The sequence below is a fragment of the Mauremys mutica genome, chromosome 8 (assembly GCF_020497125.1).
Source record: "Mauremys mutica isolate MM-2020 ecotype Southern chromosome 8, ASM2049712v1, whole genome shotgun sequence".
In the NCBI taxonomy this organism is placed as follows: domain Eukaryota; kingdom Metazoa; phylum Chordata; order Testudines; family Geoemydidae; genus Mauremys; species Mauremys mutica.
This window is the reverse complement of record NC_059079.1, coordinates 59,602,702-59,615,530: the sequence shown is the minus strand read 5'-3', so window position 1 is coordinate 59,615,530 and position 12,829 is coordinate 59,602,702. Positions and strand designations below refer to the sequence as shown.

General features: G+C 55.3%; 2 protein-coding genes across 4 annotated transcripts in view; one reads left to right on the top strand and one right to left on the bottom strand.

Annotated features, from left to right (window-relative positions):
• ASTN1 (astrotactin 1) overlaps positions 1-4,978 on the bottom strand; it is a 239,963-nt gene extending 234,985 nt beyond the window's left edge. The window contains exon 1 of the mRNA XM_045026814.1: positions 4,875-4,978. The gene's annotated coding sequence lies outside the window, so the exon portion shown is untranslated. The remainder of the gene's footprint in view (positions 1-4,874) is intronic.
• Positions 1-12,829, top strand: part of BRINP2 (BMP/retinoic acid inducible neural specific 2) — a 61,650-nt gene that overhangs the window by 21,926 nt on the left and 26,895 nt on the right. The window contains exons 1-2 of one of the 3 annotated variants that reach the window (XM_045026816.1): positions 503-1,517; positions 8,247-8,583. In XM_045026816.1, coding sequence (XP_044882751.1) covers positions 8,321-8,583 — 263 coding nt within the window. In that variant the 5' untranslated portion in view covers positions 503-1,517; positions 8,247-8,320. Of the gene's footprint in view, positions 1-502; positions 1,518-8,246; positions 8,584-12,829 lie in introns of those variants that run through there. The other 2 variants (XM_045026817.1, XM_045026815.1) reach the window with 2 other exon arrangements.

Sequence of the window (12,829 nt, the reverse complement as noted above, 5' to 3'; positions counted from 1 at the left end):
TGAACAATTGGACCGACAATACATGAGCAAGAATAGAATCCGGCTCCATGTCCGATAGCTCCACCGGGCCTGCAGGGGGGAGGAACATCATCTCCCCCCACAACCCTTCACTGGGCCCCTGGGAAAGAAACTGCTTCAAGGTTGGAAAGAGAGAATCAGAAAGTGCTGGGATTCACTGAAAATCAGCCACGTCTAAGAGGAAGAGCCACCTCTGCTGACAGCTCCCCCTTCTGCCGTGCAGCATGTCCAGGAGGCACCAGCCTCTTTACACCTTTGATCTTTCTCCTCCTTTGGAGACTCTGAGCCCCACCCTCCTTTTCTCCTCCAAAGGCCACTGCTTCTCTCTCATATGAGGTGCTCCAAGATCTTTAACTGCCCTGAAGCTTCCCAGGGTCGGTCTCCCTCCACCTTCTGACTTTCCCTCCTCCTTGGACCTCCCTACCCTTGTGCTCCAGCTCAGGGGAACCCCGATTCCAGTCCCCACTTCTGAGGTTTGGGCACCACAGTGATGGTGGGGAACAGCCCTGAGCCAACTGACTCTTGGCCAGGGCGCTCTCCGCCCTCAATGCCTGCTCCCCAGAGAGGGCCCTGATCCGGAGAGGTGTTCTGCGCCTGGGACATCCCACTGAAGTCAGTGGGCGCTGAGGGTGCATGTCTCAGGATCAGGCCTACAGAGAGGAAGGAGGAGCAAGGGGTAGTGAACACGGAGCCTGATCCAGAGCCCCTTGAAATCAGTGGGAGTCTTTCCATTGACTTCAGTGGGCATTGGCCCAGGACCCAGGTGGCTGGAGCAGAGAAAGGGCAGTTCGTCAGCTGCTAGCGTGTTGCCAGCCCCGGGGCAGGAGGTAGCATTAGTGAAGTAATCCCCTAGATGGGCAGCTGAAAATACCAGAGAAGCTGGTGGGAGGCCAGAGATTCAGCCCTTCTCCACCTTTAACAACGTGCAGTAGGTTGTCAGACAACAGCCATCACTGTGTGCAGAGGGTGACTGTCCTCACACCCTCCACACCTCTCTCAAGCTGCCCCCTTTAGTCCTGCGCTTGCACCAAGGGAAGCCTAGGTATTTTGTGAAAGTGAGACCTGCGGTGACACAGCCCTGGAAATCTCTCTTTGGCTATGCAGTGTTCAGATGTCGACCCTTTACCCCACTCCTCCTCAGACAAGGCCCAAGGCTGAAACAGAGGTCAGGGTTGGCGAGCACTGGCCAAGCTGTGAGCGGCCTTGTACCGGGAGAGCTGGGGTGCTGCAGGGCAGAAATGAAGTGTGAAGACAGAGAACTGGTGGGGGGGAGGATAGAACAACAGGCAGCGTTGAAGGCATGATTGAGATTCATGAGAAAAGCTACGTGGTGCTCCTGAATTGGATTAGCAGGGGGTGTTGAAAGCTACGATTGACATGCATTAGCAGAGCTGCATGGAGGCCCAGGACGCATCGCAGGGGGATGCTGCCGGTCTGGATTGACATGCATTAGCGGCGCTGCGAGAGGGCCTGGCACTGGGATGGCAGGGCTGCTGCAGGTAATAATGGAGACATATTATTAGAGCTGCATGGGGGCCGAGGACTGGCATATCAGTGGGGTTTCAGATCAGGAATGAGAGGCACTGGCAGAGCTGGGCGAGCTCGAGCATCTGCCTGCTGTAAATGTTGCTCATGACTCACAAGAAAGTTTGCTAAACATATGGAAATAATTCTTAATATCATATTGCCCAGATGGTTTTGATGGGGAACATATTTGCTAGAACAGTAGATCAAAAGCCCTTATACGGTGTGGGCCACTTCTTGAGAGAGCGAGCGAGAGAGAGCACGAGCTTCCCCCCCTCTTCGCCAGGGACACTTCCCCCTCCCAGCCTCCAACCCCAATCCCACATGCTCAGAGACAGGAAAAAAACATTAGGACAGTATTAAGGAGGCAGGTTGTAAATAAACTCCGTTGAATCTGATGGCTCCAGTCTATATCTGTTCTATTTATTTCCTTTTTCAGGGGGTAGGACACTGCTCTATTGGTCCCCAAAATCCCTTTGTCTCCTGCCACCCCCATAAGAATAGCTCTTGCATAGACGGGTCATGCATACATCTCCAGGGGAAGGGAAGTATTGTTAGTCATAATAAGTGAGGGGAGCGGAGGTAGAGAGAAGGGAAAGGGTTTGGCTAAGGTCACACTGGTGCAGGGGCAGAACCAGGGATCGAAACCAAGTCTCCTGATTCCTAGCTTTTTGCCCTAGCCACTAATCTGTCCAGGTTACTTGATAGTTTACTCCTCTCCTGTGTGTTTGTTGCATCTACAGTTTGAGGTCATCTACCAAGTAGATTGACTTCACCTGCCGGAAAAGCCCAAAGACAGACATGAAGCAGCCGTGCAGATGGGGACTGGTTGTTTTGAGCTTAGCTGGTCAAAATCTCCTGGCACCATAAAAAGAGCCTGGGGATGAGCCATAGCAAGCAGGAATTGCCTTGAAAACCCTATCTCAGCAGCTTCCACGCAAAATCAATAGCAAAGCCCCTAGCAGACTTCATGGAGTCTCTGGCAGTTCTCGCTTTACTGGGTCAGAACTCTGCTTGGGTTAGGGTTTTTTTTTTTAAGGGGGACTGGATTCAAAAGTGTTTGAATTGGGAGCGTCACTTATGGTGGAAAGGCTTTCTCAGAGATGACATCCTTGCAGTGTTTCCTAAAGACAGTCAAAGTCTAGGTTCCTCTGGAAGATTGTTCCGTAGCTAGAACCTCTCCCCCTGGAAGCCACTCCATGCCTGTCCCTGTGCCAGAGGTCTATGAAGTTGCTATTGTCACAGCAATGGCCAGCAAATGCCTCCTTAATGGCCCAGCTACATGCCAGCAAGTGCCTCCAGGTATGTACTTTTACACCCTTGCATTTATTTCAGCTAAAAAGAGAGCCCGAGTCAAAAGTATTGGTGCTGACTTTGAACTCATCTTTGTTCTGTAGATATTTTTAGTTCTCACCGCCTGAGAAAAACCCCTAATAAGGAAGAAAATGTTCTATCCACAGTCAGATTCTGCTGAGCAGCAGGCCCTGAACCTTGTAACTCACCATCTTCAGCCAACCCGCCCCCATTGAACAAGCAGGAAACACTGACTCACAAAGCAAAGCTCCTACCTAGCATCCATTGGGGGGAGGGGGGCACTCAAATCCCACTTGGAATGTCTGTTACCAGGTTAGAAGACAGGCTCACGACACCTCCTCTTGAATCCACCACAGGACGATCCCCTATTGGGTCACTCCCTGCCAAGGGGCCATGAGGGTCTTGCTTTGAGGTCAGCTCTGGTTATGAGCAAAATGCTGACCCAGCCAGTCACCAGATGGGTGGGAGACACTGATCTCTCACTAAGGCTGCTCCAGTATCAGATCCCTTGTTGGCAGAACCAATACAGTGTAAATAAAGGCTGCCACTAGTCGCAGACTGCAATAGGGGGTACTTGCCACCAGAGCACCCCCTCTAGTCAGGACACAGCACTGCAGAGATTCTTCTACTCCAGCACCACCCAGTTGTCAGCCAAGCTGGTTCTGCAACAGGCTGGATCTTCTGGGGACCAGCCTTCCAGCCTGGTCACCTTTCAAGTTCAGGCCCCTTCCAGGATAACAGAAGTCTTGTTCTTCCACCCACCTTGTGGGCTTAGTTCTCTGCCCCTTCTAGGCTATCTTGAAGGCTTTCTGTCTTTTTTAGAGATTTGGATCCCAGTATGCTTCCTTTGGAGTCTCTCTCACAGTCTATCAATCATTGGAGTTCCCTGCTCTTTGCCCCTATTCCCACAGGCCTGCAAAGTTCTTGCTCCTTTAGCAGGACACTTTCTCCCCAGAGGCTCTTTCTCTCCTAGCAGCTTTCCCCCACTGCCTTCCCTCCCCATGCATCTCAGAGACCTACGCTGCACCCTGTGGGTGCCACACACTACCAGAGGTGCCTGGTTTCTGCAGTCACTACCACAGCTTGCTCCCCAAACTGTGCCTCTCAAGCCTTTTTACAAAGCCCAGCTGTTTGCCATACTCACACCCACCCCATTAGTCCCACCTCCTCAGAAGGAGAGGCAGCTAATTATGGCACAGACGGGGCTAATTGGACAGGGCCAGCTGACCCTTAAGGGACAGGCTGCCCTGTTAGACAGATAAAGGGGCCCCTTGATCCCATCTTACCCACCCTTCTCTATGTGCTAATGCACTTAGGAAATGATTGTGAAAGAGGATTTCTTTGCCTGCCTGGACTGGACATTGGGTACCATCCCCAGGAAAAGAAGAGGCTCAGGACCAAATTTTCAAGTGCTCAGCACCCTCCTGTGAGAGTGACCTTGTACAAGGGTTAGCCAGGGCTCAACCCTCTCTGGGGCGGCGGGGAGCCACACCAGCTCACTAACCACAGTTGACGTTTGGGGGAATTAGTCTGTCCACGGGGTCTCTCCCAGCAGCCCTTGTGGTAACTGAAATACGCACCATAAGCCCAGGCCCTCGGTCAGGGCAGGGCAATAATGAACCCGGCGCTCAGGCCCTCAGGCAGGGCTGAGCAGCAACAGTACAAGCAATAGGAAGCCAAGGCCCTGGGTCAGGGGGCAACAAGGAGTGTGGGTTCAGGCCCTCAGGCAGGGCTGAGCAGCAACACTACAAGCAATAGGAAGCCCAGGCCCTGGGTCAGGGCGGGGCAAAAGGCCTGGGAGAGGGGGAAGACGACTACCCACGAGTTGGGTGGCAGGTGGGACGCAGGCCCTCCCACTCCACTGCGTCCCAGCCCGGGGCCCTAGCAGCGGCCGAAGACCCGCTGCTGAGTCAGTGGGGATCCTGGCCGCAACACACTGACATGGGCTCTGGCAGTGCTGCAGCCAAACTAGGGTCGGCTGCCCCCGGGTCACTGCCAGACTCCCCCTCAGGTAGTACCTGGGTCCAGGTGTTGTCCTCTGGGGGGTCCAGCACCATGGGTTCCTCGGGGTAGCGGGCGCAGGGCAGGTCTGGTAACTCCTCCGGGTAGTGGGTGCAGGGCAAGTCCGGCCAGTCCTGGCCTGCAGCTTGAGCCATGGGGGTTTCCCAGTCACGGGCTAGACTGAAGACATCTGGTCTCTCCTGCAGCTGGGGGCTTACTGAGCTCTGAGGACGAGCCTTTATATTTCCGGGTTGCTGCCTGACCTGCTGAGGGGCGGGCTCAGAGCTACCTAGCTCCGCCCACTCCGGCCTCTGGATGGGCTCGGCACCCTCCAGGGTCGCGGGGAGCCACACCGCCTCACTACAGACCTTTACAAAGCACTTGCCACCCAGCCGCTCCCAGAGGGATGCTCCTGGCCCAATTTTCTAACCACTTTGGTGCCTAAGTGGAAGCGCTGTTTTGCAGAGCTCTGGCCTTGGTTAGAAGTGATACATGTTTCTTCAACAGTTTATTGGTTTGTTTGGTTTTCTGGCTGTCTGGGATTTTTTATTTGTCTAGTTGATTTGGCAGTCAGGTCTGCGATGCTGACAAATTGTTCCCCTCACTGTTACTGAGCATTTCATTTCCTCAAGAATCAGAACCCTGGACCAAAGGAATAAGCTGTGCGCAGTAGGTTTGTGCAGAGTGAGTACATACTAGACAGCAGCTTTCAGGACTGTGCACCCCGTCCAGAGCACGAGTCCACTCCTCTGTGTGCACGGCAGGTCCAGTCAGAGGGGAGGAGCATCCATGCAGCAAAGGAGGAGGGTCGGGAAGGGTGCAAGAATTAAGGAGCAAGGTAGCAGCCGAGCGTGGTTTGGGATACAGTGATGCTAAAGGGAACTGGTCCCCAAGCAAGTAGCTATGACTCCTTGGGGTTGGATGCACACCCTGAGATGAGACGCTAGGTCTTGGCTCCTAAATCCATGGAAGCCCATTGAAATCTCCACTGGAGCTGCCCAAGAGGTCACATCCATAGTGGCATGTTGTAAAAATGCCTTGTGGCAGGATGGACAAGGAGCTTCCTTTGGGCCAGGCCTGTCTTGGAAGGTCACCACAGGCAGGGGGACTGGAGGAGAACAGCAAACGTTTCCCTGATACGATGCTGCCATTTTGCCAAATGGCGGGGCGTTTAGTGAACCGGATGAAACTGGGGGGAGTGGCATGCCCGACACCCTCTGGAATCTGTCAAAGTGGTATTGCATTTTGCAGCTTTGTCCCCAAACCCCTGTCCTGGAGCCCTGCACCTTCTCCCTTTGCGTCTCTCTACACCACCCACATCACCATCCCACAGCCGAGACCCGGGGCATTCTGGTCAGCAGCCACAGAACAGGGCCGTGGAGAAGGAATTTCCCCTACTCATGAGAGCTGCTTCTCCCAGAGCAGAGCTGAGCCACGCTGGTGGGGCAGCCTGTCCTGATATTGCCCAGGTGGTAGCATAGGCGGCAGGTTTGTATAAATTTTGGTGGGGCCCAAAATGGTGGTGCCCCCCCGCTCCCGCCCTGTAAGCCGATATAAAATGAATCTACAACGCGTCAGTGCCACAAGATTGCAAGGTTGGAGAAGGGGTAGGGAGTTCCAGGGGCCAGTCAAGGGACAAGGAGCAGGGGGGGTTGGATGGGGCAGAGGTTCGGAGGGGCAGTCAGGGGACAGGCAGCAGTTGGATAGGCATGGGAGTCCAGGGGGTTTATCAGGGGACAGGTAGGGGGTGGAGTCCTGGGGGGAAGTTGGGTGGGGTCTCAGGAGGGGGCAGTTGGGGACAAGGAGAAGGGAGGCTTAGATAGGGGCTGGGGTCCCAAGGGGCAGTTAGGGGCAGTTGTCTCGGGAGTGGGTAACGGGGGACAAGGACCAGTAGTGCTTAGATATTGGGTGGGGGTCCTGGGGGGCAGTTGGGGCAGGGGTTTGGGGAGGGGGTAATCAGCAGCCAGGGGCTGGGATTCAAAGGGCTCTGAGCTGCTGGCAGCCGCGGGGAGCCCTGAGCCCTTTAAATCCCAGCCGCCGCAGCTGGGATTCAAAGGGCTCTGGGCTCTCTGCCCGTGCGGGCAGCCCAGAGCCCTCCGATTCCCAGCCGCGGCTGAGATTTAAAGGGCTCTGGGCTCCCCGTGGTTGCAGGCAGCCCGGAGCCCTCTGATTCCCAGCCGCGGCTGAGATTTAAAGGGCTCTGGGCTCCCCGCGGTTGCAGGCAGCCCAGAGCCCTCTGATTCCCGGCCGCGGCTGGGATTTAAAAGGCTCTGGGCTCCCCGCTGCTGCCGGCAGCCCAGAGCCCTCTGATTCCCGGCTGCGGCTGGGATTTAAAAGGCTCTGGGCTCCCCGCAGCAGCGGGCAGCCCAGAGCCCTCTGATTCCCAGCCGTGGCTGAGATTTAAAGGGCTCTGGGCTCCCCACTGCTGCCGGCAGCCCAGAGCCCTCTGATTCCCAGCTGCGGCTGGGATTTAAAGGGCTCTGGGCTCCCTGCCGCAGCGGGCAGCCCAGAGCCCTCTGATTCCCGGCCGCGGCTGGGATTTAAAGGGCTCTGGGCTCCCCGCGGTTGCAGGCAGCCCAGAGCCCTCTGATTCCCAGCCGCGGCTGGTATTTAAAAGGCTCTGGGCTCCCCGCAGCAGCGGGCAGCCCAGAGCCCTCTGATTCCCGGCCGCGGCTGGGATTTAAAGGGCTCTGGGCTCCCCGTGGTTGCAGGCAGCCCAGAGCCCTCTGATTCCCGGCTGCGGCTGAGATTTAAAGGGCTCTGGGCTCCCCGCTGCTGCCAGCAGCCCAGAGCCCTCTGATTCCCAGCCGCGGCTGGGATTTAAAGGGGCGAAACCTAGCTCCAAATATTGGTGGAGCAGAGCCCCTGATTTTGAATATTCCTGGGGCTTTAGCTCCACGAGCCCATATAAGTTGGCGCCCATGGGTGGTAGTTGTTCTGGTAAAGAGAGGACTTTGGAGTCCAGCACCTTTCACCAGCACCAAACACACTGACAAGTGCCAAACTCAGGGTATAACAGTGGTTCTCAAACTTTTGTTCTGGTGACCCCTTTCACATAGCAAGCTCTGAGTGCGATCCCCCCTTATAAATTAAAAACACTTTTAAATATATTTAACACCATTATAAATGCTGGAGGCAAAGCAGGGTTCGGGGTGGAGGCTAACAACTCGCGACCTCCCATGTAATAACCTTGTGACCCCCTGATGGGTCCTGACCCCCAGTTTGAGAGCCCCTGGGGTAGAACAGCCAGCCATGGACATGTTTCAGACCTAGCTATGTGCCTGCCATGTGTTTCTCCCCAGTACCCAGCATAACAGCATGTAGGCTACCAGTGGGTTCTCTGCCTGTCAGTCTCTCTCACTAACACCTGTCCCCTCGTGCCGTTGCAGCGCCGGAGGTCCTGAGGAGTGCCGAGGGGGAGAGAGTGGCGAGAGAATGAAGAAGCCAACTGCGCGGGAGAAGCATGAGGTGGCAGCAGTTTGAAGGGCTCCGGCTGATGGTCCCATGGGCATTGGCGCTATTGGTCCTGAGTCTGTGCTGCCGGGGGTTGGTAGCCGTCACCGCTGCCGGCCCAGTGCCTGATCAGCATGCCGCCTCCTCCTCCCCCGGCCAGGTTCCGCTGGACTGGCTGCTCACCGACCGGGGACCATTTCACCGAGCTCAGGAATACACTGACTTCGCCGAGCGCTACCGGCAGGGTTTCACCACCAGGTACAGGATCTACAGGTGAGAGGGGGAGCTGGCATTCCTTCCCTAGCAGGCTGTCTCTCTACAGGGGCAAGGTGAACGCGCTGGGAGAGGAGGGAAGAAAAGAGAGACAGAATGGGGCAGGCAAATATGACGAGCTAGCGTGTGTGTGCGCATGTGTGTACATTGCTGCCCTCTAGTGGAATAGAACAGATCTGCTCAGATAGGAGTGCTGTTCACCTCTTAATTCCCACATAAGCCCCCATGGGGTGAATCTTCCCCCATCGCCCTCCCGTGAATTGGGTGACTGCAAATAGATCCTGGCAGATCCTCAGGAGCCACTGTCCCAACTCTGCTGCATTGATGCGCATTTGTACATTACCACTGGGGATAACGCTAGAGCAGCGGTCCCCAACCTTTTTGGCACCAGGGACCGGTTTCATAGAAAAAAAAAATTCCGCGGACCTCTGGGATGGTTTTGGGACGATTCAAGCGCATTACATTTATTTTTGTACTTTTATTTCTATTATTATTGTAATATATAATGAAATAATTATACAACTGACCATAATGCAGAATTAGTGGGAGCCCTGTCCCCTATCTGACCCCCACCCACTTCCTGCCCCCCCGACTGCCCGCCCCCCTCAGAATCCCCGACCCATCCTGCTCCTTGTCCCCTCACCATCCCCCAGAGACCCCCACCACCCTGGGACCCCACCCCTGTCCCCTGACTGCCCCCAACCCCTATCCCCCCCCGCTGAGTCCTGACAGACCCCCCCAGAACACCCACAATCCAACCCCCCCCATTCCCTGCCCCCTGACCGCCCACCCCAACCTCCGCCCCCTCTCTGTGCCCTGACTGTCCCCAGGACTCCCTGCCCCTTAGCCCCAGCCTCTTACCCCCGGCTCCCTCCTCACCCGGAGCCTCAGCGCCTCGCCCGACAGCTGCAGCGTGTCTCCGGTGGGGCCTGAGCTCCGTCCCGCTCAGAGCCGCGTGGGGAGGGGGCGGGGCTGGGAGCTCCACGCCGAGCGGAGGCAGCTGAGCTCAGCCCGGAGCTCGCAGCCCCGCCCCCTCACCACGCGGCTCTGAGGGGGCGGTGCTCAGGGGCCCCGCCGGAGACACGCCGCTTGATGTGCTAGGGGTCAGTTCGCGGCCCGGTTCCTAACAGGCTGCGGACCGGTACCGGTCCGCGGCCCGGGGGTTGGGGACCCCTGCGCTAGAGGATCACCCAGTGTGAGCCAAACTCTGCCCTTCTCAATGACACACACACGTCTGCAAGTGGTGTGTGGCCCTGGGTTTGCAGTTTAAATAGAAGGATCAAATTCATTAAAGCCAGGGCTGGATTAGGCCCAAGGAGTTTCCAAAGCAAAAACACCTGACCCTTGCTAACTTCCCTACGTTACTCCACTGAGCACCCTGGGGCTTCAGCCAGCTGAGAGGTGGAGCTAGTTAACAAGGAAATATTGTCATACATAATTGAACCCCTTTTGTCTAAATAACTGAACAAAGCCTGTTTGGGGATGCTAGATCCCAGGGTGAGTTTTTAGGTATTGTCTTTGTTCATTTACTCATGGAGTCACTAACTCTGGCAAAGCCTGTCCCAGTCAGACATGAGCTTTTAAGCCAGGCTGTTCAGACCTGATGCTCCTCAGGATGGGGACTGGCTCACACTATGGGCTGGGCATGGTGAGGCCCTAATCTCAGTTGCAGCCTCTAGCCTCACTTCTACTAGAAATAAATAACGCTAACAGGCTAGATTCTCAGATCTTCCGTCTTTGGGTGCCGCTCAGGGGATGCCGAGGGAGCAGAAACCACCCTCCATGCTTTCTTGGGGATATCCCGAGTAGTGCAGAGGGCATGTCAATGTAAAGGTGGAAGGAAGCAGCAAGTGGAGTGACCAATGTGCCTAGTCCTTTGGCAGTTTCCAGCTGCCATGTGCTCCCTATGGGGCCATAGCCAGCTGGTGCAGTTTGATGCTGCTCTAAACTGTTCTGAGTCCAGGGGCAGAGATTCAGGAAGCTGTAACTGGCCACAACTGGTTCCCAAAAGCCCTCCTCCTCCCCCTCTCCACTGTACTCAGCATAATCTGGGCCAGCAAGTGCAAATCAGTGAGGCTTCAGTGTCATTCACCTCACCAGCTGGCACAGAGCTGATCCCAGGGCAGGAGCAAGATGAATTCTGATGGATGCAGTAGCAAGCCAGGCCTTGGAATCCAGAGCAGGCAGCTCAGTGCACAAGCGGGTTGAACCAAAACTAAATTGGATTGAGAAAGAAAAAAAAACCAGGCAGGCAAATAACCCCGCGATGCTGTCAGACCTTACTGTGACTTCAGAGAGCGCTGGGAAAGACGTGCTATTTATAGGCCATCCTGACTGCATATGTAGAGCAAACAGGGGACAGGTTCTTCACGGCGCTTATGGCAGAGGGGGGGCCTGTGGCGCTGAGTCTTGCAGGAGCAAGTCAGGCAGTGTAATGGGTTTTGATAAAGGGCTGGATCATTTTATAGGCAGCAATAACAGTTATAGCTCCAATAACACCACTTTTCATGTCTCTAGCCTGGCCATCTGAGCATCCCTGAGTGCTTGGCCAGCTCCCAGAATGCAACCTTTCAACGCCCTTGTGCGCAGCAGGGAAAGGCTGTGAGCATGTCCTTCTCGCAGTGAGTGGCCAGGGTGGGTGCTTGGCACAATGGCCTGTGTTGAGGGGCAACCTCAACTGTATTATCAACTGGAGCTGTATTACCTCAGGCAGAGATTTGGCTTGGGAAAGTACAGCCCTTCCCCCAACATGGGGTCTGAGCCTGGGACTTACAAAGCTAAAAGCATGCGAGACTATAGTAGGTCCATTAACCGCTGATGTGGAGCAGCCACTAGAGGGGGACATAGAGCCCCATTCACTCCATGGGTTACACATGCACCCTCCCAGTACCATCTCTTAGAATGGTTTAGCATACTCCTCCTTCCACCCCCACCCCCGCATCTGCCCAGCCAGCTCCAGTGATCAGTGAAGAGGGGAAATGGAGCCCTGGCTTTCGCCTTCCATGTCCCTGGGGGGTGGTAGGAGGGAGCACTCCTTCCACTGTCCTGAGCACAGGGGCTGTAATACTTCCTCACCCTTGCACACTGGATGCAAGGCAGGGGAAAGATGGCTCCTTGCTCCAGTCTAGCCTTGGGTCAGCCATTAGGAAAAGGCTGCCCCATTCTGTCCAAGTGAAACCCAGGCGTCTCACAGGATTCCTCCAGGAGAGAAAGAAGAGACAAGGCATCTTCACTCTGCTGCTGCACACAGAGGGTTAATTTCTACACCCTTTCAGAAGAGCAGGTTCAGGAGAGGAGATGGGTTGCCAAAACCATGATTGTCTGTGAGCCACAGAGAGAGGATCTGCTGGGGGCAGGGATAGGGGGAAGAAAAAGAAAAGAAAAGATGACTGTTTGAAGGCAATCAACATCTTGCTCTCGACACCGGGAAAACTCTGCTTTAATCTGCCACGGCTGTCACTGCAGTGCCAGAAGCGTTTGGGTGACAGAAGTGGGGAAAGGAGCTGCTTGTTAGCACCAGTGTATAGAGCGCAGGGGACACAGGGCTGGGTGGCTATTGGAGAGGACATTGCTCACTGGGAAAGCATGAGCACAAAACTATTGGGGAAGTGAAATCTGGGTGGTGTCTTGTGCACCTGTTCGGTCACCTGGTGGAAGCTCAGCTGGATTCCCCACTGGCAGAGGGAATCCCTGACTTCCTCACACCAGGGGTGAAATGGACATGGCCTGTATGTCACTTTTAGCCCTTCTTAAATCCTCAAGCTTCAGTGGTACCTAGGCTTTGTGCTGGTCTCCTGCATAGGGGATCATGGATTTCACCCTTAAATAGCTCTTCTGAGGACCTATTTTCCTTCCTGGTTCAGCCACGGCCCACCCCAGACATCTGGAGTAAATGGACAGGAGTGTTGGGAAGCACATGGGCTTGGGGATGATGGAACTGACTCCTCTTGCCCCGGCCCTCAGGCAGGCTGTGGTGACGACCCAAATTCATAACCCCTGGATCGATGTAGTGGCCTATGGGAAAGGACTCCAGCGGGTCTCCGTTCAGTTCTGAACCAGCAGGAGTCAGCATCACAAACCCTGGGCGACCCTCATAGTGGGAGCTAGCACAGAATCCAGGGAGACCAATCTAATCTACCCCCTCCTCCCTAGAGGTACTGTATAGAGACTGGCTAGTGCTTCAAAGGTAAATTCCCTGAAGAAATCATCCAAACTGAGCATGCTCCAACCTGGGGCCGAGCAGGAT